Here is a 23,159-nt window from a genome sequence, read left to right as displayed (position 1 = left end):
ATATGTCAACAAAATTTTGGACACTATTTATGGTGCACTTACGTCAGAAAAAGATGAAACCATCCCATTGACATAAAATAAAACTGCCGTTTTAAAAATAAGATACGAAAAAACAAAAAAAAACAAAAAAAAAATTTAAAGCTGAAGACGCTGGTCACAACAATCCAGCGAAAATTTCTTTAATAAAAATAAAAATAATTTTAGTATCGAGAGAAACTCGTATTAATTGATGTTTATAAAATAATAATTTATATACTCTCATACATGATGTCTACATTCAAGAATATATATATATATATATATATATATATATATATATATATATATATATATATATATATATATATATATATATATATATATATATATATATATATATATATAAAATCATTTTTATACCGCCTACTATAAAACACTAAAGTAAGGAATAATTATAGAAATGATCGACTTACCAAGACCCGTATTTTACTGGTCCAGATAGTAAATGCCGTTGTCACGTTAAATAAGTAGATCGTTAAATAAGTAGACAAAATGATATTCTGCGCATGCGTTAGTTTACGGATACTTATTTAACGTATTAAGTCACGTTAAATAAGTAGATCGTTAAATAAGTAGACAAACTGAACAATCGAGGCATTTTGCTAACCCAGGCGAACAAATTTAAAAAAAAACATACGTTAACCGAACTAAAAGCATTTCCTATGCCATGCGAATTGTTATTACTTAAGGGCATTTTTATAGTGATAATTTACTACTTTTAATAATAATTAACTCACGACGTATATTCTAATCGCAATTTATATCTTTATAGTATAGTATGACAAGAAACATATTTTTAAGAAAAAGTTTTTTGATAGGCCATTCACTCGTATTAATGATATCAAATAAAATAGTCATCTCACAAGGAAGTTTATTGTATTCCTAAATAATTTAACTGTGCATTTTAGCAAAATGTTTTACGTTAAATTATCTATCCTTAACCCTTAAACTTAATGATTGTAAAATTTGTAATTGTTACTTGATTCTACGCAGATAAATAGTAAGGACAGCATTCTGATGTTATCCCAGAAAAAAGAAAAGAAGAGAATTTATTAATTCGTGTCTAGCCTTTTTTTATGCGTTAATTTACCTCCTCAAAGCCGAAAAAGACACTACAGTCAAGGAGGCTGCTTTAGTTGTTGTTACAACCCTCTCTCAACTCTATAACTTCGAAACACAAACCATGACGATCAAGATCGCTACGCGGTGAAACAAGTTGAGCGCGGTACTGCCAGGGACGTGGTGGCGATCGAACTCAGAACTTTTTGATTATGAGGCGAGCGTTCTACCACTACACCACTACTGTACTACCGTTGAATAACAACCTAGACGGGTATTATTCGACGATTTTAGCGATTTTAATGTATGCATAGCGCAATAATAATAAAATGTGACCTAAACTTAGTTTACTATTTCTTACTATGAGAATGTTTTAAATACAAACGATATTAAAGAAACGACACACTTCATGCTACACTAAAACTTTATTTGGAAAATAAAATCAATATAATATCCTTACACATCAATGAGAAAAATAATATCCTTACACAATATAAATAGCAAAATAAAACAACATGGTTTTTAAGTCCTTTTGAAAAAATTTAACTTGGTTGAAACTTGGGCATTTTCGGAAGAAATTCGATTTTTCCACATGGAATTACAAGCCTACATAGAATAAAAATATAGTATAATATAAATAGTATCATAAAATCACAACGAATAAATAAAATAATTATAAAAATGCTTTTGTGCCAGAAGAGTACTTAATAAATGCATTGATTAATGTATGTCAATAAATTGATTTACAAAATGAACTCTAATTGAAGGATTTGAATTTTTAAATCAAATAAATGTTAAAAATGTTAAAACAGCCATATCTTTGATGGGCGGACATAAGAGTATAACTGCAAAAGTGTAACTTTTCAGGAGAGCAAAAAAACATTATTATAAACCCAATTATTTTGCTACAGAAGTCATATTTTGAGAAATGGGTTATTACTTTTATTCTGTTTGAACCGAATGGTGTAAATATACTGTTAAAACCATTGATGCCGGCATACACAAGACACATTTTCTCATATAAATCGTTAAATGGTCAAAAATGCAGTTATACTCTTATGTCCGCTCATCAAAGATATATCAACATGCCAGAATAGTCTATACTTTCACAATATTCTATAAAAAATTGATCAAACATCTCATTATAATTAAAAATTACATAGCCATATTTTTAAATACTACTTTTGGTGTAGTTGTAATAGTAGCTATAATCAACTGCAACTGCGACAAAATGTATGTAAATAAAGAACTCACTTTAATAACTGTACCTATTGACTATATCTTATATCGATAACCCTAGTTGAATAACTGATGACAGTAAGAAAAAAACAACTACAAAGTGAGCAAAACAAATCATCATGCCAATAACAAAATAAAGAACAAACAATAGTTGACCTAAATTAGCCAATTGTATAACTTTAGACATCTATAAGACACTTACAAAAATAAAATAAGTAATGAATTTTTTAAATATTAACTAGAACATAAGGTACATAAACAAATCAACAATAAAAAACAAAAAAAACATATTTATGTATATTGATTGAATTTAAATATTCAAATATGTCATAAAAACAAAAACAGTAGAAATAACAGGATATATTCACAACATTGATAGTACTAAAGACACACTGTTTATGACAGTATAACACAGTAACAAAAGGAAACATCTCTAATTTACCATTCTCAATACATTTCAGGTAATGCTACCGCAAGTCATTATCTTTTTATATAACTAAACTTAGGTTGATACTGCTACTTAAAACCATTGCATTTCTTGAAAAGAAATGCAATGGTTTTAAGTAGCAGTATCATTGAATTTCAAGAAAAAATCACAATCATTTTCATGTGCAACTCTATAAACTAACAATGGCGCATCACCTTTACTTAAACTATTAAAGAGTGAATCATAAAACTAAACACACTTCCAATGTGAAACAACATCAGGACACATTACTTAGAAACACCCAATATGATTTTTTAACATTAATCATTTGCATACAACTGTAACTTTCTGAAAAACCACATGAATTAAAACAACTAAAAATGCAAAAAATCCAGATATTTTAAACTTGGAAACCCAAACATTTTAGAAAACTGATATAAAACAAACTTTGTGCTATATCAATCAAGGTATCATCAAGCCAGCCAGGTGAGTCTCTTAAAATATCTAAGGCCTTGTCTTTAGACTGTATTGACAAACTTTAAAGAAAACTTTAGAAAAATTTTGAACTTCGACAGCCCCTTTTTACAACAATACTATCATTAACAAATAGCTTATTTCAAACCTTTACCACTACCAGTTTAAACTCTGAACCTTTTTCTCATTGATTGGTTTAAGGAAAATAAGCAGAATTTATCAAATGACCTAAAATTTTAGAGTTTTTTGAAGAGTACCAAAAATCTATAAAATAAAGTAGTTGCATAAATTGTTAATTTTTCAACATATTAACTTCAATTATCAGTAATTGTAATAATATATTTTTTTCAAGTTTTATTAAGGCAAGAGGTCAAATAAGGTCTAAGGGAAGTTTGTGTACCTATAGCCAGATTTTTTTAGTGCCCAAATTTAAGTCCCCAGACTTGTCTAAAGAAGGCAAAACTGATATGATCACATCTCTATACTAATTACTTTGTATTAGTATAAGTATATTGACTTATACTAATAAAATTCCATCAAGTAAAATGGTTTTAAAATTAGTGGCCCTAGGTACAATAAGCTTTTTTTAAACTGTACCTAGGGTCACTTTCTGAAAATTAGATTCAAATCCATAATAAATTTACAGTTAATTTGGTCTTAGATTGTTTTCAATTAGTATTTCTAGTAATACTTAATTGCAACTCTTAAATACATAACAAAATTGACTAATAGTTCTGAGCAAAATCGACAAATAAGTCAATGCATAAAATGGAAGTCCTAAAACAACTGTGAGTTTTGAGATGCTGGGACATAGTAGAAAATTAACTTCAGAAACATAAAATAATATAAAATATACAATAATAATAAGCTCTTAATCATAAATTATATAAAAGTTTAACTTAAATAGTGGGTTATATATACACATACCAAAAATTGACACTTTTTTATTATAATAATTTATTATTCCATCAGAGACTGCTAAATATCTTCAACAGAGTAATTATAAACTCGCATTTTAATTATATAATTTTAAAAAATTTTAAAACATGATTATTTTTGTTTTTCGAGTTGATACCTAACGGAAACAAGGCTACTTATTTAACGATAGATTTAACCTACCTAACGGAAGCTTTGCGCTGTATCTGCGCAGGCGTTACGCTTGCGCAGAACTGACTGTCTACTTATTTAACGATCTACTTATTTAACGCGACACCGTAATTTTAAATTACGAACCACTTAATTTAAAATTATCACTCGCAGTCCGAAATACGAAGTTAATGTTTACAATTTCAACCTAGCAAAAAAGAAGAAAAAAAATGAACAAAAATAATGTCAGTATTTTTGATTTTTTTCTGGCATATATTTAACATTAAAATCATTTAACATTAAATTAGAGACAAAAGTTTTCCATTTGCGTTATAATGATAACGCAAATGGAAAACGTAGCATGAAAAATTTAAATTAATTAAATATAAGAATGTATTATATCATTGTAAAGAGCGTCAATACAGTATTTTAAAGTACAAAAATTATCAAAATCGAGCAATTTGACAAAAAGTTATAACGTTTTAAGTAACGAATTTTTGATATATGGATTTGTTGAAAAAACTGTGGTCAAAATAATGTTTTTCTTGACTAAAATCATAAATTTGTCAATTCTTATCTAAATGGCTATAACCTGGTATCAAAAGATAGGTGTTAGAATAGGCTACAAATTCATACCGGTCACTACCCACTGGGCGTATCAGAAGGGGCTAGAGGATGCACTAAACCAACTGCTTACCCGCTAATGAATGCAAATTTTATAAATTAAATAGTGATTTTTTGTAGAAATTGTTAATTTTCATATGCAAGAAGTAGTTATAATTTGCTTCCAGACCACTGCCAAGTATGAAAGACTTATTTTTGTGTTATGTTGGGTGTAAGGGTGTCAGTTTAACTCACCCTATAACTAAAAAATCTTTTCTTTAAATATTTTTAGCTTTACTAAAATCTAATATTAAATACATTAAAATAATTTACTTCTTACACTAGCAGCGCACATTTAGAATCAAAGGAAGGAGTGTGTCCCACCATGCTCCTTTAACCTAAAATAAGAATTGAATTTTTATAATGCGATTTAGAAAAAGATTTAAATGCCATTATTTAAAATTATAATAAAAATTAATATAAAAACATATTCACCACATTACAAGATGCATCATTTTACCACATTACAAAAAGTATCCATTCTTTCTAGGGGGGGATTCAAACGAGTATCCATTCATTCTAGGGGGGATTAGGGGACCTAAGCGTGGGATTCAAGGGGAAACAAGTATCCATTCTTTCTAGGGGGGGGGGGGGGATTCAAACGAGTGTTTGAATCCCCCCCTCCCACCTAAAATAAATATTTTAAAATAACAATATTGTGAATTACAACAATTATTAACTTCCATCTTGGCTTTTAGTAAATGATTAAAAATTTAAGTTCCATCAATGAAAAAAAAAAAAAGAATAATTTTTGACAATAAACACATCAAGAATGTAAGCCTGAGTTGTCTATCAAAAAAATTGCAAATCATACCACTTGCATTGCCATTTTTGCAAGTCACACCACCTGCGGTATTTTATTTGCAAGTCACACAACTTGCGGTTTCTTTTTGGTGAGTCACACCACTTGCCGTTGCTATTTTAAAAATCACACCACTTACAGTATCTTTTTGCAAGCCACACCATATGCGGTACCTATTTTGCACCTCCATAGTTACTTAACACTAAAGATGCATCAAAAAATCCATTTTTTCAATAGCTTTTTGCAAATCACACCACATGCAATACTTCTTTTTCTATTAGACAGTAACATTGAAGTACATTAATATTAAATTTTAAATTAAATATTAAATTAAATATTAAATTAAATATTAAATTAAATATTAAATAAAATTAAAGCACATTATTTAACATTTAAGCACATTAAATTAAGAGAATATCAACTTTCCTGATACAATATCTTCATCTTTTCGTCTTCTTTTCTTTTGTTGACTTTTTCTACTTTCCTATCATATATGACAAGTTGCTATTATCTGTATCAATCCATTCATGGCAGAGTTCTCTTCCAACAATTTTTTCATACATTACATCATATAAGTCATCAAGTTGCTTAGTAGACAAGTGTTTATATAAAGTCTTTATTTTATTAAAAGATATCAAACTCAGCTTTTGCTCTAATTTTCTTTTTTTTAATAATAATTTGCAAGATATATAACAAATAGTTGCATTAGAGGATCTCCCTTTAGCTTCACTAAACACATCATAACCCATCAACTCTCACTAAACATAACTAACCCATCAACTCTTCACTCTCTATGTTGTCTCCTCCTTAAGTTTTGCTGTAATAAAAATGGAAAAGTATCTTTCATATTGTCGAAATCTTTATGAGAAACTTTTCCTCAAAAAAATCAGTTGTTCTGCTAAACAGTGCAGCTGGATTGAATTTGTAATCACTTATTGTTTCCAAAACAAATTTTACTACCTAGATACCAGTGACATGATCAAAATTTGCATCCTCAGCTGATACATAAAACTTAGTCATTCATGGCCCAGTGAGAAGTTTTCTAAATAACTCAAGCACTCACATTTGTTTTATAGCAGTTATGTTACAAAATGCTGCTTGCAGAACTGTTTGTAAAGTGCCACATTTTACTAGCGGTCAAAAATCATAAAAAATAATTATAGTGTTTAATAAAAATAAAACAAAATAATGTGAAGACGGTTTTCCTTATATCTTGAAGTTATACCCCTCTTTAGTTTGTTATTGTCTCATAAATCAACAAATCCTTTTGGATTACCTTGTGTATCTTTAAACCTCATTTTGTTCATAGCCAAAACAATTTTAATTGCATACAATCATATCCAACAAAATCCAAATATTCATTTTCTAGAGACTTTAATGCTAATCGACACTCAGTCACAATTGTGTTCAGAGGGTGCAAATGGCAGTTTAGTTCATTCAGATTTTTTGCCCGTTTCACACAAAGTTTGCATATAATAAGGTGGTTGGCTGCAACTCTGTATGACATTGTGTTTGATATATTTAAGATAATCAAACTACGACATTCATCAAAGGAAAATATATGAAAATGGGAATAAATTGAAACCATATTATCCACTGTGTTACCTATATGTTTTTCATAATCATCAGATGTCCCTCCAGGCAATTAGTCCAAAGCAATGAGTATATGTCCATTTCTAAATTTAATGCTTGTTTTGGTTGCCAATATAAAGTTAGCGACAATATATATTTTTAAATTTCCATGAAACATCAATTTTGCATTAGGAGGCATAATACCTTTAAAAATTATAAAATTATTTGTGTAACTAGTGAGCAACTGGATAACTATATAAATATAGATAAATATAAAAATGAGGTAAACAGTGAAAATGAAAATAAAAGTTTTAATTATTGAGTACTTTTGGCATATGCACAACAGTTGGGTTCACAATTTGAAGTCTAAACACTTTTTATATAGCACGGAATAATATTGGCTTCTTTATCAATTTTTAATAAAATCTAAACATATTTACTAATATATACTAATGTATGAAATCAAACTAAAAAATCTTACACAATTTAATCCTTAATTGGATGTAAATTCATAGAACATTTTATATATAACTGAAATGTTAACTTTATTTAAATGGCAAAAGAAATGTAAAGTTTTATTAGATAATAAAAAATTTCAAAAATTAATACTAAACTCTTTTAAATTTCTAACAAGTACATATAGTATGGCTAATGCCCTAACTGGTTGTTACAAACTTGCAATATCTATCTATCTATCTATCTATCTATCTATCTATCTATATATATATATATATATATATATATATATATATATATATATATATATATATATATATATATATATATATATATATATATATATATATATATATATATATATATATATTAGGGTGATTCTAAAAACAAGTTTTTTCGAAATTCTCTGGTGCCACCCCCTAAATGTGTTATATGTAATAAATTAATACTAAATTTAAAAAACTTTTAAATAAAAAAAAATTTTAGGGGTTGCTGAAGACCCTTTAACATCAGCACTCCTTTGCGAGTCAGGCTATAAGATAGTCGATGTAGCAACACTCCGCGCATGATTTACAGTAAAAAAAATAAGAATAAAAACATTTTATTAAAAAAATTAAAAATAAAAACATTTTATTAAAAAAATAAAAAATAAAAACATTTTATTAAAAAAAATAAAAATAAAAACATTGTTTATATTGTTAAAAACATTCAGAATGTTTTAAAAACATTCAGAATGTTTTTAAAAACATTCTGGTCAATTAAATTTGCGTTTTTGTGGTTTTTTTATATAATGATTAATTTGTAATTAAATTAATGGTTTTGACTTTCGTCCAACACGAAAATGTTGGCCGAAAGTCAAAAGTAATTAAAAGTGACGTATGTGTTGGCGTAAGAATCACTTTTTTCCTTCTGCTCTTCCCAAAGACAACAAACTATAGATCTCTCTCTCTCTCTCTCTCTCTCTCTCTCTCTCTCTCTCTCTCTCTCTATATATATATATATATATATATATATATATATATATTGAAAATTTAAATTGAAAAATTGATATATATATATATATATATATATATATATATATATATACACACACATATATATACACACACATATATATATATATATATTTTATTGCATTTCTTGGATTGGTTTTATATTTATAAAAATTTTTTGAAAATTTAAATTGAAAAATTGATAGATAAGTTTTAATTAAACAAAAATTTGTTTACATTAAGAAAGTTGTTTTTTGTCACAGTTCCTAAAGGGGTTTTATACTTATATAAGTTCTTTGAATGTTGATAAATAAGCATTAACATTTTATTAACTGAATTTGTTATTAAACAAATTGAAAGGTGGATAAGAAAAGTAAGAAAATTATTCAGTTGTTACTGCAAATATAACAAAGAGCTAAACTAAAATTTTTTATTATTTTAATAAGTTTGGAAATAACCCCTATTGCTTTCTTTTGGTGGAAATGTTAAAACGTTCTTTCGGTCTGATGCATCAAAACATTAAAGAAAAATCGAGGAGGTGTTTCTTGCAACAAAAAGATATGCTCTATTAAATTTTGTTACTTATGAGCCACCACTACATTCAGCAACATCAACTTCAGGTGCTCAAAATGAAGAGGATACACAATTATTTTCCCAAGAAGAAGTAGTCAATGAATTGACTAATTTACAGAAAGAAATCATAGGCACTGAAGATACATGTTCAAGCATTGCAAATGAGAGCCAAAATATTAAACTTCGATTGAAAAGATACAAATTTTTGGCCATCTTCAACTAGCGATAAAGAATGTGTTTACTTGGTCAAAAAAATGATTCAGGAACAAAGTATCTGCAAGATGAGAGTTCTGAAAAGTGTCATTTCTCAGTAGAATTTTTTTTAGAAAGTTATGAAATTGTGATGCTCAGTTTGTCGTTGGCTAGTTTATTCAAACCAAAAAAATGCTGTAATTTTTTTTTACTGTCGATTGTTCTCAGATCTTAAAATCAAGCTCGCAACTGAAGGAAATAGCAATTGGAAAAATATATTTAATGCTCTAGCTGATCATGAGTAGTCCCCCAAGCAAATACGTCTTGTCGGCGCTTGGTTTGAGCTGAAAAATCGCTTAAATGAATTGGTGACAATTGTCATGGAAACACAAAAATTAGTCTAAAAAGATAGTCAGCACAGAAACAATGTTAAAAAAAATATCATTTCAATTATGCAGTTTTTTTAAGAAAGTGCGATTCATACCTAGAAAATCATTTATGGCATATTAAAAGAGGAAATTCATAATTATTACTTGGGCTAAATGGTAATTAAATTGGTTGGTGTTGCTGCCTTACAAAAAATTATAAATAATGTTCAAAATTCAAAATATTGTTTCTTCATTTTGGACTGCGCATCTGATACTGGCCACCAAGAGCAAATGACTATGATTTTGCAAATATGAAACATTGGGACTCCCAAAAAAAATATTCATTGATTTCTACTGGTCTTCTATCAATTTGGGAGTAGACCAGTAGAAACCAGTGAGTATTTTGTGGAATTCCTACCTGGCAATTCAAACACTACTTTAGGTCTTGCAGAAGCAAGCTTACAAAAATCTGAAGTTCTAAATTTAAATTTGCAGAACTGCAGAGGCCAAGAATAATAGAGCATCTATGAAAGGTTGCAGCTGTGATGTACAAAATCAAATACTTGCACTCAATCCGAAATCATTTAATGTGCTATGTGGATGTCACAGACTAAATCTAATTTTTGGAGGCATGGCAAAATCTTCAGTTGTCACTTTATTTAATTTTGCATCAAATTTATCTTTTGATACTGTAATGGCAAGATATCTTTTAGCACTTAAACGCTGCGATGGCAAGATATCTTTTATCACTTCAACACTGCGATGGCAGATCTTTAAAACTCATTTACAAAATCTGACAGTAAAACATATTTCCAATACACATTGGGAATACAGAGTTTACATTGTGAAAGCTGTTTGTTATGAAATATTAGCAGTGTACAATGCATTGATTTATAAGCAAGAACCGAAGCAACTGGACTGGCAAAATAAATCAAAAGCCTTCCATTTTTGTTACTTTAGCAATCTGGTACAATTTATTGTTTCAAATCAATATCATCAGCTATCCAATCCAAACAACATGCAATTTGACATTGCACTGGAATGCATAAAAAGTATAACCCAATTTATGAAAAAATACAAAGAAAATGGATTTGTATCTGCTCAAATTTCAGCCAGAGAATTAGTGAAAAATTAGAAATGGAACCAGATGAAATGAAGTTTCTAGCTGTCATAAACTTGAGAAAACTTGTGCAAACACTTCAATTATAAGATAAATTATTGACAGATCCAAAAGAAAAATATTGAATAGAATTTTACATTGTTTTGTTAGATCATGCAGTTATTTGGTTAACTACTAAATGTTATCAAGGTTAATAAAATCAAATTGTTTGAATAAGTTCATTGGTTTCTTATCATAAATTATTGTATTGCATAGTTTTAGTGCTCTGCATAAAAATCGATGATGAAGACTTTGTAGGTTGTATGTTTTAAGTTGTTGATTGATTTGAAATATCTTTGTTTAATATTAATTTTGACCAGTAAAAATAAAATCATACAGTATGCATTGCTAAGGCTTTGTATTTCTTTTTTTGTGTAGTAAATTATAAGATTTGAGCAGTAATCAAAGTTAAGTAGAATGAACGTTGTGAAGAATTGTAAACAAACTTTTAAATATTTAGTTATTGAGAATAATTTTTTGTATGCTTTTGCTTTTATCTCTTTTACGTGTTTGGTAAAATGTAATTTACTGTTTATAATGATACCAAGCAAAGAAAACTTATTAACTATTTCAATTTTGAACTTATCACTTAATATGATTGATGTTGGAAATATTGTATTAGATGTATGCTTATTTGTTTAAATCATTGCTTTAGTTTTATCCCAATTGATGTCAAGTTTATTAGCATAGCACCACTCAATAAAATTATTAAATGCTAACTTAGTTTTTGTTATTAGATGGTTTACATTGGTATCACTTTTACATTGGTATCACTTTACATTGGTATCACTTGTCATCTGCAAATAATGTTGATTCAAATAATGTCAAATATTCAGGTAGATCATTTATGAAAATGAAAAAAAAAGAGGTCCTAAAATGGAACTCTGTGGTATACCAGTATTAACTTGTTCTTCGTTACAATATACATCTTAAACTTTTGTAAAAAATTTTTTATTATGAAAATAGTTGCTTATTTAGTTCAAAGCATCAGTTGAAAAACCATAATGTTTTAGCTTCAAAATCAGTAATTTGGAATCTAACAAGTCAAAAGCTTTTCTAAAATCGATAAATATTAATAATGTAAAGAGATTTTTAGAGTTACTTAGCTTTACTTTAGAGATAAGAACATGTAACACAGTTTCACATGAATGATTGAATCTGAAACTGTGCTGGTCATCATTGAGTAAATCATTTTGTTCAAAGTATGCAGTTACCCTTTTAGTAATTATTTGTTCAAATAAAATTTTGTTATTGGAGATACTTCGATAATGGAGATATTATAGTAATACTTCAATAACTATTGAATTTCAACTTTTTGTTTTTAAGTGGCATAATACTACCAGTTTTAAATTCATTTGGAATACTACCTGTTTCTAGACATTTGTTAAATATAATCATTAATGGATCAGTGATTGAATTTTGATTGAATTGATTTTTTAATAATTTTTGTTGGAATATCTGAATATCTGTATAATCTGCTTTTCATTCACATTATTTATAAATTGTACAAAAAACAAAAGATTAAAAAAAAGTATGGATTAGACATATCAGACTCAGCAAACTTAAAATTAGTTTAAATATATAAATTTCTATTTCTTAAGGAAAACAATTTTATTCAATTCATCTTTGGCTAAATAGTAGCAAAATCCTGTTTTTGTAGTTGATTAAAGTTTGCAAATGATGTGGACATCTGGAATCCAGCATTGGCTATCCACTGGTGGCCATTTAAATGGCTGTGCAGGACCATTTAAACACATAAATTTGACAAGCGCACCTTTTTCTTTTAGATTAATGTCTTCAATGACTATTATTCACCTCATATGAAACACTTATGAAACCTTATGTGAAACACAGGCATAATCACCTGGTACTAAGTTTACAGTTGTTACATAGATGTTTCCAAAGTCATAAATGATAGCAAAATCTTCATCAACACTGCATAGCTTTGTGCCTATCTAGACAAAATAGCAACATATACATTTATTTTGTTTTACTTATTTTGTTAAACATGTCTTATCAAAAACATGAAAAGAATATTGCCCAAAATAAAACAAATATATTTTTGATGACAGTTGCACTTAAATAAAAAATCTATTTGAGTTTATCATTAAAAATTATGCATGTTTTTTAAAGATAATAAAAGGTATATTAAATACATATTTTTTTACCTTTTGGTGGCCAAGTGGTACAAATTGATGGTAACTATGTGTACCAGGTATATATTTGCAGTATCCAATTGTTCAATTGTTCTATACCAAATACCAGGTATGGTATTTACAGTATCCAATTGTTCTTTAGGAGTGTTTCCCACCAAAGTTAAATCTTCTGATGATATATAAATGAAACGTACACCTTCAATGTTTTCATTGCAATATTTGTACATTGCTTGTGAAGGTAAAGTCTGATTATCCATATCTCTTTGCAAGCTTGCTAGTGTTGCTAAATGTTTGACTGTACCACCTATCCCACCACAAGGTTGCTTACCGTGACTTGTTGCAAAAAAGTTCCATTTAGTAGAAAGATCAAAATCTTCAAGATAGAAACAAAGGTTTAAAATATTTTTGTAATTCTTATATTGACCTGCACATCCATCTGAAAAGTATTTAATATTTTTTATTTGAGGCAGATTTGTTTTAATATCATTGCTGGCAACATCAATTATTTTATACACAATATTCACATTGTGCATCATATCATCTGAAACAATTCAATAATATTAGTGCTTGATAAAACTTTCTTTTTTGAAATAAATAATCACAGGATGAAAGGTACATTGTAAATTTGTCTAATTTAGTTAATTGAATTAGACAAATTTACGAATTTAGTTTTTTTAATTAAATTTGTCTAATTTGTCTAAACTACTTCATTCAAATTTAAAAAAAAAAATATTTACAAATTTATAGTTTTTGAAAAATCACCCAGGAATAATGCTGTTACCTCATTCATATCTTCCTTTCCTGATCTCTGGTATGATACTTGACTCTTAGCTGAATATGAGTATAATGTATTATTAATGAGAAATAATACCGTATATTATCTTTTAGTTGGACTTCCTCTCGAATAAAAGAGGTTGCGTTTGATACTAAAATTGTAAATTAATACTAATACAAATAATTTTTGGAGACTATATTTATTTTACCATAATTATATCTATAAATTTTTCCAGGTATTATTATTTTAAAACAATGAACAAACCTTATTACAAAAAACTCATAAACAACTTATTAAGAATGGTGTTACCCATTAAAATGTAAGTATACAAACTTTTACCTCTACACACTTTTTTGTGAGTCAGAAATGGATTACAGCAACTTTTACATTACTCTCATATCTTTCTAGTAATTTGTTCTTCTTTCAAATTTTTTTATTTAAAAAGTAATTTATAATAATTCCTGTCAATATCTTCAATCAGATTTCTTACTTGGGTATATGATTATTTATTACAAGTTCCATAATCATTTACAAAGGGCCAGTGAATTTTATTATCCATATAAAACTATAATGAGGAGTTACAATTACTAAGCACTTAAATATAAGAAATCTTATATACAACATTCACAATGAACAAAGTACACTTGAACACAAACAGTATGTCTAAAATAAAAATAAAGTTGTATTTATAAAAAACATATTGCTTGAACAAATAGCTATTAGTTTTAAAAGACATTTTAAATGTTTAATTATCTGCTAATTATTGTAAATTCTCTTCTAATTATCTACCAAAAATTGGAGTAAAAATAGATTATAACTAAATATAATTTTATTAAGTTATATAACTTAACAAGGTAATATTTATTGGATATTACTATGTACATTTTATTACTTAATTATTTTACTTATTTATTTTATTGATGAGATAATCACTATTTTATTATAATACAGCAATCAATAAAAAAATGTTTTCATAATATTTTTTATATTAATGACAAGTATTTTGTAATGAAAATAACAAGTAACAAATTTATAAATTTACAAAATATTGAACAACATTTTGTAAAAGTTTAAATCACATGACACACATACTGTTTTTTTTAAATTAACTGACTCAAAATTAGATTAAAAACAAATATAATTGTGTTTGGTTCAATATCAAAATGAATTTGCTAAGTTATTTTTTTTTAATTTCTTCAGAAAAATTGAAAAACCAAAACATCAATAACTCCTCAACAAAATATAAGGTCAAAATAAAATTGGTTCGTGAAGTAGATGTCTAATCTTCAAGATAATCAAAGCCAAAAGTTTTTTCAATCAGTCAGATTTTTTCTAGAGCTAAAATTTTCAATGCTCTTTTTTATTATCATTAGTTAGTGCGTTTGGTAGATCTTAAAATAAACTATATTTAGTTGTTTTGAGAGATACAAGTTTACAATTTTCAGATTAAACAGGTTTTAAACTCCTTTGGTACCAAATTTTAGCTTTGCAAAATTATTACAAGCACCTTATAAGTGTAATAGTAAACAGACACATTTCCAGCACTCCCCCCCCCCCCCCTCATTTTACAGTCAAAATCTAATAAACTTTAAGTTGATTTAATTCTTAAAGGGATAAAAAATTTTTGAAAAAAATTAACAGTCTTTCCTTTCTTAAATCTTTAAAGATTTGTGCCAAATTTCAGCAAGTTGATGCAATGATGCATCCCCTTGTTTTTGGAAAATTTTTTACTCTTTTATCAGCAAAGAAACGTCATACCAAAACTAAAAAAATAAATTTTAGTGTAAACCGTTCCTAAAAAATAAAAAATATAAACTTACTGATAAAAATAAAAACTTTCAGTGTAATCAGGCTTTAAAAATTGTCTACCTATAAAAAAATATTGTAAATCTCGATTTGGTTGAAAATGAGCTTTTGGTTCCACTACCAAGTACATTATATTCTTCCCCATAGTATAAAACTTATATAAGCATATTAAATCCTATTGAAGTTAATACAAAATAGCTGTTGTAAAATGCTAGTTTTAGCCAAAAGCCATGAATAAAACATGTTTTATGTTCTATATAAAAATTTGGATTTACAAGATTTTGATTATAGACAAACTAGAAATTGTTTGTAAAAAATACTTAATAATATAACATAAAATCAGATCAGAAATGAAGTGGAGCACCGAAATGATAATGATTCAATCTGGGACACTTTTGATGATCTGTTTTAATAAATGGATCATGTTTATGTTATGTGTTTAAGTTAAGAATAAAATCTATTTTAAAAGTTGTTCATTTCCTGTTGGGAATTCTGTTTATACATTGTTTTCATCCCTTATCCATTCATTTGAATTTAAGAGTCCCCTTATTTAAAAAAACCCCTGCCTCTTACATCTGGAGACAAAATCCCACCCCATTTTATCAATGTAACCCTCTGTTTATTCAATTTAAAAAAAATTCCCACTCACCCTTTTATTAAGAGTATAAATAGCATATAGAGTATTAGCCTTTATATTAGATCGGGACAAAAAATCTTGCCACCCCTTTTATTCCCACCCCATTCTGTATTAAGCACCCAATAGTAAAATGAAAAAGAACAATAGACAAAATTATATAGCTTAGATAAAAATATAGACAATCCTTAGTTATGAATATTTAATAATTATTCTTTTTGTATTATAGAAAGATTCTTTTAGTTTTATAATCATTATTCAATTTATAAATAATCTATTTTTCTGTTAATCGGGTAAAAATATATATATATTTTTTTGAGGTTGAATGTTTATTATGTTAAATTTCTATTGTTCCAATTTTAATTTGCTTGAGTGGAACTGTTATCATATTAAATGTAAAGTTTGTTTCATCCATAATTACTATCCCAATGTTGCTCTATGATTCATGTCATGTTTTGAATTAGGATATGAATATACGTTTTTTTTAATTATTTCAAATCACTTTGGTTAAAACTTTGCAACTGTGAGAAATCCATGTCTTTTTATTTAATGAAAGATTAATTATTGCCGCCTAAACTTCTGAAATAAAAAATAAAACTTTAAAATAAACTTCACAAAGAATGCTCACTAATTTAATCAAGTTAACTCAAAAACTTACATTTATGACATTGAACTGATTTTATATTGGGGTAGATGAAGCTTCTTAGCCATGGTGAAGGCAGCGTTCTTAAAAGAATGAAAGATCTGATACAACACCCTTAATTTCGTCGTGAGTATGGGTAGAAAATTATAAACTTTATAGTATAATCCTTCAATTATTAGTATCACACTAAATACAGTTCTGATCTACTAAACAAGATTATATCAGGAAGTTCATCCAATTATAAAAAGTTGCTTCAACCTTTTTTTAATTATAAAACATGTTAAAAAGCTGATAATAGTAAAATAAAGAAACTCGTTTAAACCACATAAGTGTTAAACCATTGACTTTAAAAAAAATTCCACATAATAATAAGTAATATTTTAAGAATCTATATCATTACAAAAACCAAATAAATCAAAATTAAACTGTAAAGTTTAATTTAAAAAAAAATATTTTTTTAATAAAAGAAAAATTATTTTTAATGAATTCATTTTTTTTTTTTTGTAATTACATATTGTCTAGTTTACATAAACATTAAGTCATATGTTATTATTTTAACATTTGTACATAAGCCATTGTATTTTGTGGAGTTCAATTTTTGAGGAAACATCTGTAGTTAATAAGGCAATTTTTATTTTACTATTTTTTAAAATCTATTTTTATTTTTTAATTTTATTTTTATCAGTGAGTTTATATTTTCTAATTTTTAAGCCTAGTTTATATTGAAATTTTTTTTCTTAATTATGAAAAACAGTTTGTTGATAACAAATATATAAATTAATAAATAGTGTGTATGTGTCTTAATATGGTCGGAGTGGGTGGGAAAACTTTTGAAAATTATTAGAGGTTTCCTCCTGCGTATTAAGCACCTAAGAGAAGTAAATGAATAAATGGTAGTAATGTTATTTCAATTTTTCATTAAATAATATTTTTAGACTTTATTTAATACTTTTTAATTTATAATATTTTTATTTTCTTGTAAACATAAATCTTATTTTATAAAATTGTTTTTACTACAGCTTTATTATTTTTTAAAAAGGTGCTTTTCATAATCGTATTTTGGCATGTTCCTTCAATAATCATAATTGCAATGTTCAAAACAGTGGCTTTATTTATAGCATTGACATTCCATCCAAAAATCTTCCTGATAATTCTTTTAATCCAAGTAAGTAATAACTGTTTTAAACTTTTTTGGTCTTTATTTTTTTACATGTTTAAAAATAGATTAAACTGATTTAATTTTCTTGATTTAATTTCTTTAGTTTAAAAAAAAAAAAAGTAAAATAACAAGAATGTTTTGCATTTAAAAAAATTCAAACAAAATCTCACATTTGATTAATACATGCATGCATGTATGTATGTATGTATGTATGTATGTATGTATGTATGTATGTATGTATGTATGTATGTATGTATGTATGTATGTATGTATGTATGTATGTATGTATGTATGTATGTATGTATGTATGTATGTATGTATGTATGTATGTATGTATGTATGTATGTATGTATGTATGTATGTATGAATGTATGTAGTATGTATGTATGTATGTATGTATGTATGTATGTATGTATGTATGTATGTATGTATGTATGTATGTATGTATGTATGTATGTATGTATGTATGTATGTATGTATGTATGTATGTATGCATGTATGCTGTGGTGGATCTAAGAATTTTGCTGCCCGGGGCAAATAGGGAAATTGACCCCACCCCACCCCACCCCGCAAACAAAAAAGTTAATATTCCTTCAAAGTGAATAAGTGACAAATGAATAAATGAATATACATTACACATTTATTATTACAATTTATTTTGTAGCATACAGTCAATAGAGCACAGGTATTTCAGCTAAAATTGTATTTTTCTTGATTTTATAGTTGCAAAATCCTGAAGGATATCACAGAAATCAATTTCAGAAGCAAATTTATGCTCAATAGACAAAAGTGCAAGGTTTGACAATCTTTCCTGTGACATTGTAGAACGCAAATATGATTTAATTAGTTTTAACTTACTGAAAGATCGTTAACATGATGCAACTGAGACTGGTAAAGTTATAAATATCTGTAAAACAGTAGCTAAAGTCTTATATGATTCAAGTCCCAAAGATGAAATGTAGGTAAGGAGCCCTATTGGAGAGAAGTCCATTTTTTCTTGCAGTTTAGCTCTTCTAAGAGAGACAATAATATCTTTAAAATCATCAAAAAGTTCATTGCCATTAAGATCATTAGAGTACTAAGAGGCAAGATCAAAACATTTCTTTTGAAGGCTTTCCATTTCTGCCTTATTAGTTTCCCAATTCGGTATGTTAATGACAGACTCAATGGAGCACAGAAAGCCAAATCGTTCATTTAAAACTCTTGACTGTGAAAATCGGTTAGAAATTTCAATATCAAGTTTGTCCAACATTTCTTTCATACATCGATCCATTTCTTGCTGAGCATTTAAACCGGCATCTGAAGCAGTTTCTCCTGACATGACAGGCCTTTTTCGAATTCTACGTTCCACGGTAATATCCCATTTTTTGCACATTTCCTCAGCTTTTGTAATGGATGAGGTGCATAATGCATTTCTCCAAATTTCAATTTTATCAGTCAAAGTTCCTAATTGAATTAAGGCTTGGTTAAAAGTAATTACTTTGTAAGCACTTCTGAATTCGGTCAATTGAAGGAAGTATTTTAGACCAGAAGTACAAAAGAGCCACAAACTTAAACCTTTGAAGGCAGAAAGAATAAGTCCAGCATCATCTCGTGAGTCAAGCGTTTCTCCAGAAGAATCACATAACATTTCCAAAGCTGCCAACACCTCCTCAAGTTGAGTTGATATGGAGGTAAATGCATCTGCTTTTGAACTCCATCTTGTATCTGAATGGCTTTTTACTGTTATTTTCACATATTCCTTCAAAACTTCCCATCTATCAGTTGATAATGAGGAAAAAACAAATAATTTTTTTAATGTGCCAAAAAAGTACAGCTTGACTATTTACATGTGCAGCGTGGACTCCAACCAAATTTAAAGAGTGGTTATTGCGAGGAACAAATATTGCTAATGAATTCAAGTCTAATATTTGTTTTTGAACTCCAGAATTAGCTCCTGCCATAGTTGCTTGATTATCATAAAATTGGCCCCTGCAGTCTTGCAAATTCAATCCATCTAAATTAAGGTTTTTTGTTATTTCCATTGTAATCGCTTCAGCCGATTTACCATGAATTTGAATGAAGTCTAAAAAAGCTTCTTTCACTGTGACTTTGCCTTTTTCAATATCAATATCTCTAATAGTTTGAGACATTAGTTCAACTTGTGAATTAGGAGTGGTATCAAAAATGATGCTGTAATACTTCGCATTTTTTACATTAAGTATTATAGATTTACATACTTTTGAACCAAGCAGATTAATTAGTTCATTTTGAATTCCATGAGAGAAATATGATAAAGAACCAGATTTTGAGCTGACTGATTCGAAATGTTCTTTCATGAATGGGTCAAATTTGGCTAGAAACTTCATATGAGCACGGAAATTTCCAGAGTTTTCATCTGATCAAGCATTTGAATTGCTGCAGTAACACGCTCTAAAACTTGCTTCCATTTCTGAGCAGCTCTAGTGACTTGAATCTGAAGCTGATCATCAATTAGCCCACCATTTTTGAAGCCTCTTTGTAATTCTTTCCACTTTAAAAATGCCAAACGATAAGCAGAGCTTCCCTCATGACTTGGAATTTGTGGATTAGGCTTTTTCCAGTGTGAAAATCCTTTTTCAAGATCGAAGCTGCTTCTTGTAGATGAATTAGATTCTCGATTAAATAGGCAGCAGCAGAAATAAAACAAGGCATTTTTTGCAGGAGAATAACATAACCATGTTTGTAAGACTTTTTGTCCATTGTGAAGTGTTCATGTAAACCATTTCTTAGACAATGTTCTCTTTTTTTCTTCATCAGCTGGGAAAGGGAAGTTTTGATTTTGCAGTGTCTGATTTTGCTATGTCCAATTTGTACCATTGCATCTCGAAAAGATGAGGAAATTGTCAATGGCCACATTCCAATATCATGATGAGTCTTGTTTTTTCTTAATTCTTTGACTTGATCATAATTATCTTTTTCTATGTCTGCATGCAACTCTTGCAAAATTCCATTATGACACACTTCTATTTCTTGTTCCACTTCTGAAATAATTTCTGTAGAAACTGTGTTACTTGATGCTTAGATACCTGTCAATACAGCAGAAGTTGATGCAGTACTTGTTGAAGAAATTGGGTTAGAAGGAGTAACATTGGTATTTGTTGAAGCAACTACAAAATAAACAAATTATATATTTTTTATTAGTAATAACAAGTTTATTTTCACATTAGTCTTTTTTACCTTCTAACAAATGTTGTTTTTTCACAAATGTTTCCATGAAAGATTTGGATAAAGCATCTTCTTTTGCTCTTTTTGCAGCACTTTTTCTGTTTTTAGATCCACTTGCATTCTGTCTTTTCATTTTTAGAAATGATTTTTTCTCTCTTCTTTTTTTCTCACTTATTTATCTGCTTTTGCAGTTTTATTCTTCTATTTTTCAATTTACGCCATTTTGTTTGTTTTGATCGTAGTAAATAATAATAAGCGAACCTCAAACCAGTTGAGATTGATCTCAGAATAGCCGTACTATCAAACATGCTCTTCATATATTAGTAAAAAAATAATAGATTTTAAAAATAATTTTTATTAAAAAAATCATTTAAAAAAAAAAATATCAGTGAAAATAAAAAAAAGTCATTCAAAAATTTTTTTTCTTTCAATGGTCAATTTAGCGCCCAGGGCGGCTGCCCCCTTTACCCCACCCTAGATCCGCCTATGCATGTATGTATGTATGTATGTATGTATGTATGTATGTATGTATGTATGTATGTATGTATGTATGTATGTATGTATGTACAGTATCGGACAAAACGAGTGCAACCAAATAATGCTAATTTAGTTTCTTTATATAAAAGTGCTGCATTTTTTCAATTTAGAGAAATAACTATGTAACTGTTTAGAGACAAAGTTCTTCAAGTTTTATTCATCACAAAGAAAGTTAATAAATTAATCAAAAGTATTAAAAAAAGTTGATTTCCTTCTGGACAAAACAAGTGCAACTCGACAAAATGTTGACCAAGCTGTTTTTCGCTATCAATATTTTGTGGCGAATCCTTTGTTGTCGATCACAGCTTTGCATCTTCGAGGCATAGATTCGATCAGGTGATCAATGAAACTTTGTGGAATCGCTGCCCAGGCCTTTTGGATTTGTTCAAACAGTTGATCCTTATTACGAACACCTTCACGATTAATTCTGCGGTTGACGATCTCCCACAGGTTCTCGATAGGGTTGAGATCTGGAGATTGAGGTGGCCAATCCATCACCGATAGGTGGTTGTCTTGAAACCACTGCTTGACTACTTTTGCAGTGTGTTTCAGATCGTTGTCTTGCTGAAAAACCCATTTTATTGGCATATTCCATTCAGCATGAGGTAACATAACATCTTTCAAGATATTTTTATACATGAAATGGTCCATTATTCCATCGCCTCGATGTATTGGACCTAGACCGTTAGCAGAAAAACACCCCCAGACCATTACATTGCCTCCACCATGCTTCACGGTCTTATGGCAGTAACGTAAATTGAGGCATTTTCCGGCCGGTCGATGTACACGGCAAATGCCATCGCTCCCAATGATGTTGAACTTCGATTCATCACTGAACAGGACAGTTCGCCATTTCTGCACATTCCAGTCAATATGAGATGTAGCAAACAGGAGTCTTTTCTTCTGGTTTTTTAGTGAAATCAGTGGTTTCTTTGCAGGGCATCGAGAAAACAATCCGGCTTCAACAGCACGTCGTCTGATTGTTCGGTCCGATACAGGCAGCTCTAATTGCTTTTGTATCTTGACTGATGATATCCAGGGATCCTTCTTAACGGATCTGACGATCATAGAATCCTCTCTAAAAGTGGTGGAACGCGGTCTTCCACCTTTGTTATTTGCTGCCAACTTCCCCATAGAACGATATTTGGAACATAATCTTGAT

General features: G+C 28.3%; 1 protein-coding gene and 1 long non-coding RNA gene across 3 annotated transcripts in view; one reads left to right on the top strand and one right to left on the bottom strand.

Moving 5' to 3' along the window:
- The window catches only part of LOC101240045 (fibrillin-1), a 178,117-nt gene that overhangs the window by 35,107 nt on the left and 119,851 nt on the right, over window positions 1–23,159 (top strand). Inside the window, exons 1-2 of one of the 2 annotated variants that reach the window (XM_065795473.1) lie at window positions 4,473–4,569; window positions 18,155–18,280. Coding sequence is in view for 1 of the 2 variants with exons in the window: in XM_065795472.1 (XP_065651544.1) it covers window positions 18,155–18,280 (126 nt within the window). In the remaining variant the exon portion in view is untranslated. Of the gene's footprint in view, window positions 1–4,472; window positions 4,570–18,154; window positions 18,281–23,159 lie in introns of those variants that run through there. The other variant, XM_065795472.1, reaches the window with a different exon arrangement.
- Window positions 1,505–4,445, bottom strand: LOC136079572 (uncharacterized). The gene is made up of 2 exons (XR_010638032.1): window positions 4,166–4,445; window positions 1,505–1,704 (listed from the first exon to the last, which is right to left on the bottom strand). It is a non-coding gene; the product is annotated as an uncharacterized LOC136079572 (long non-coding RNA).

Source organism: Hydra vulgaris, chromosome 04 (genome assembly GCF_038396675.1).
Source record: "Hydra vulgaris chromosome 04, alternate assembly HydraT2T_AEP".
Taxonomy (NCBI): domain Eukaryota; kingdom Metazoa; phylum Cnidaria; class Hydrozoa; order Anthoathecata; family Hydridae; genus Hydra; species Hydra vulgaris.
Note: the sequence above shows the minus strand (reverse complement) of the source record. Positions and strands in the feature narration are given on the sequence as shown.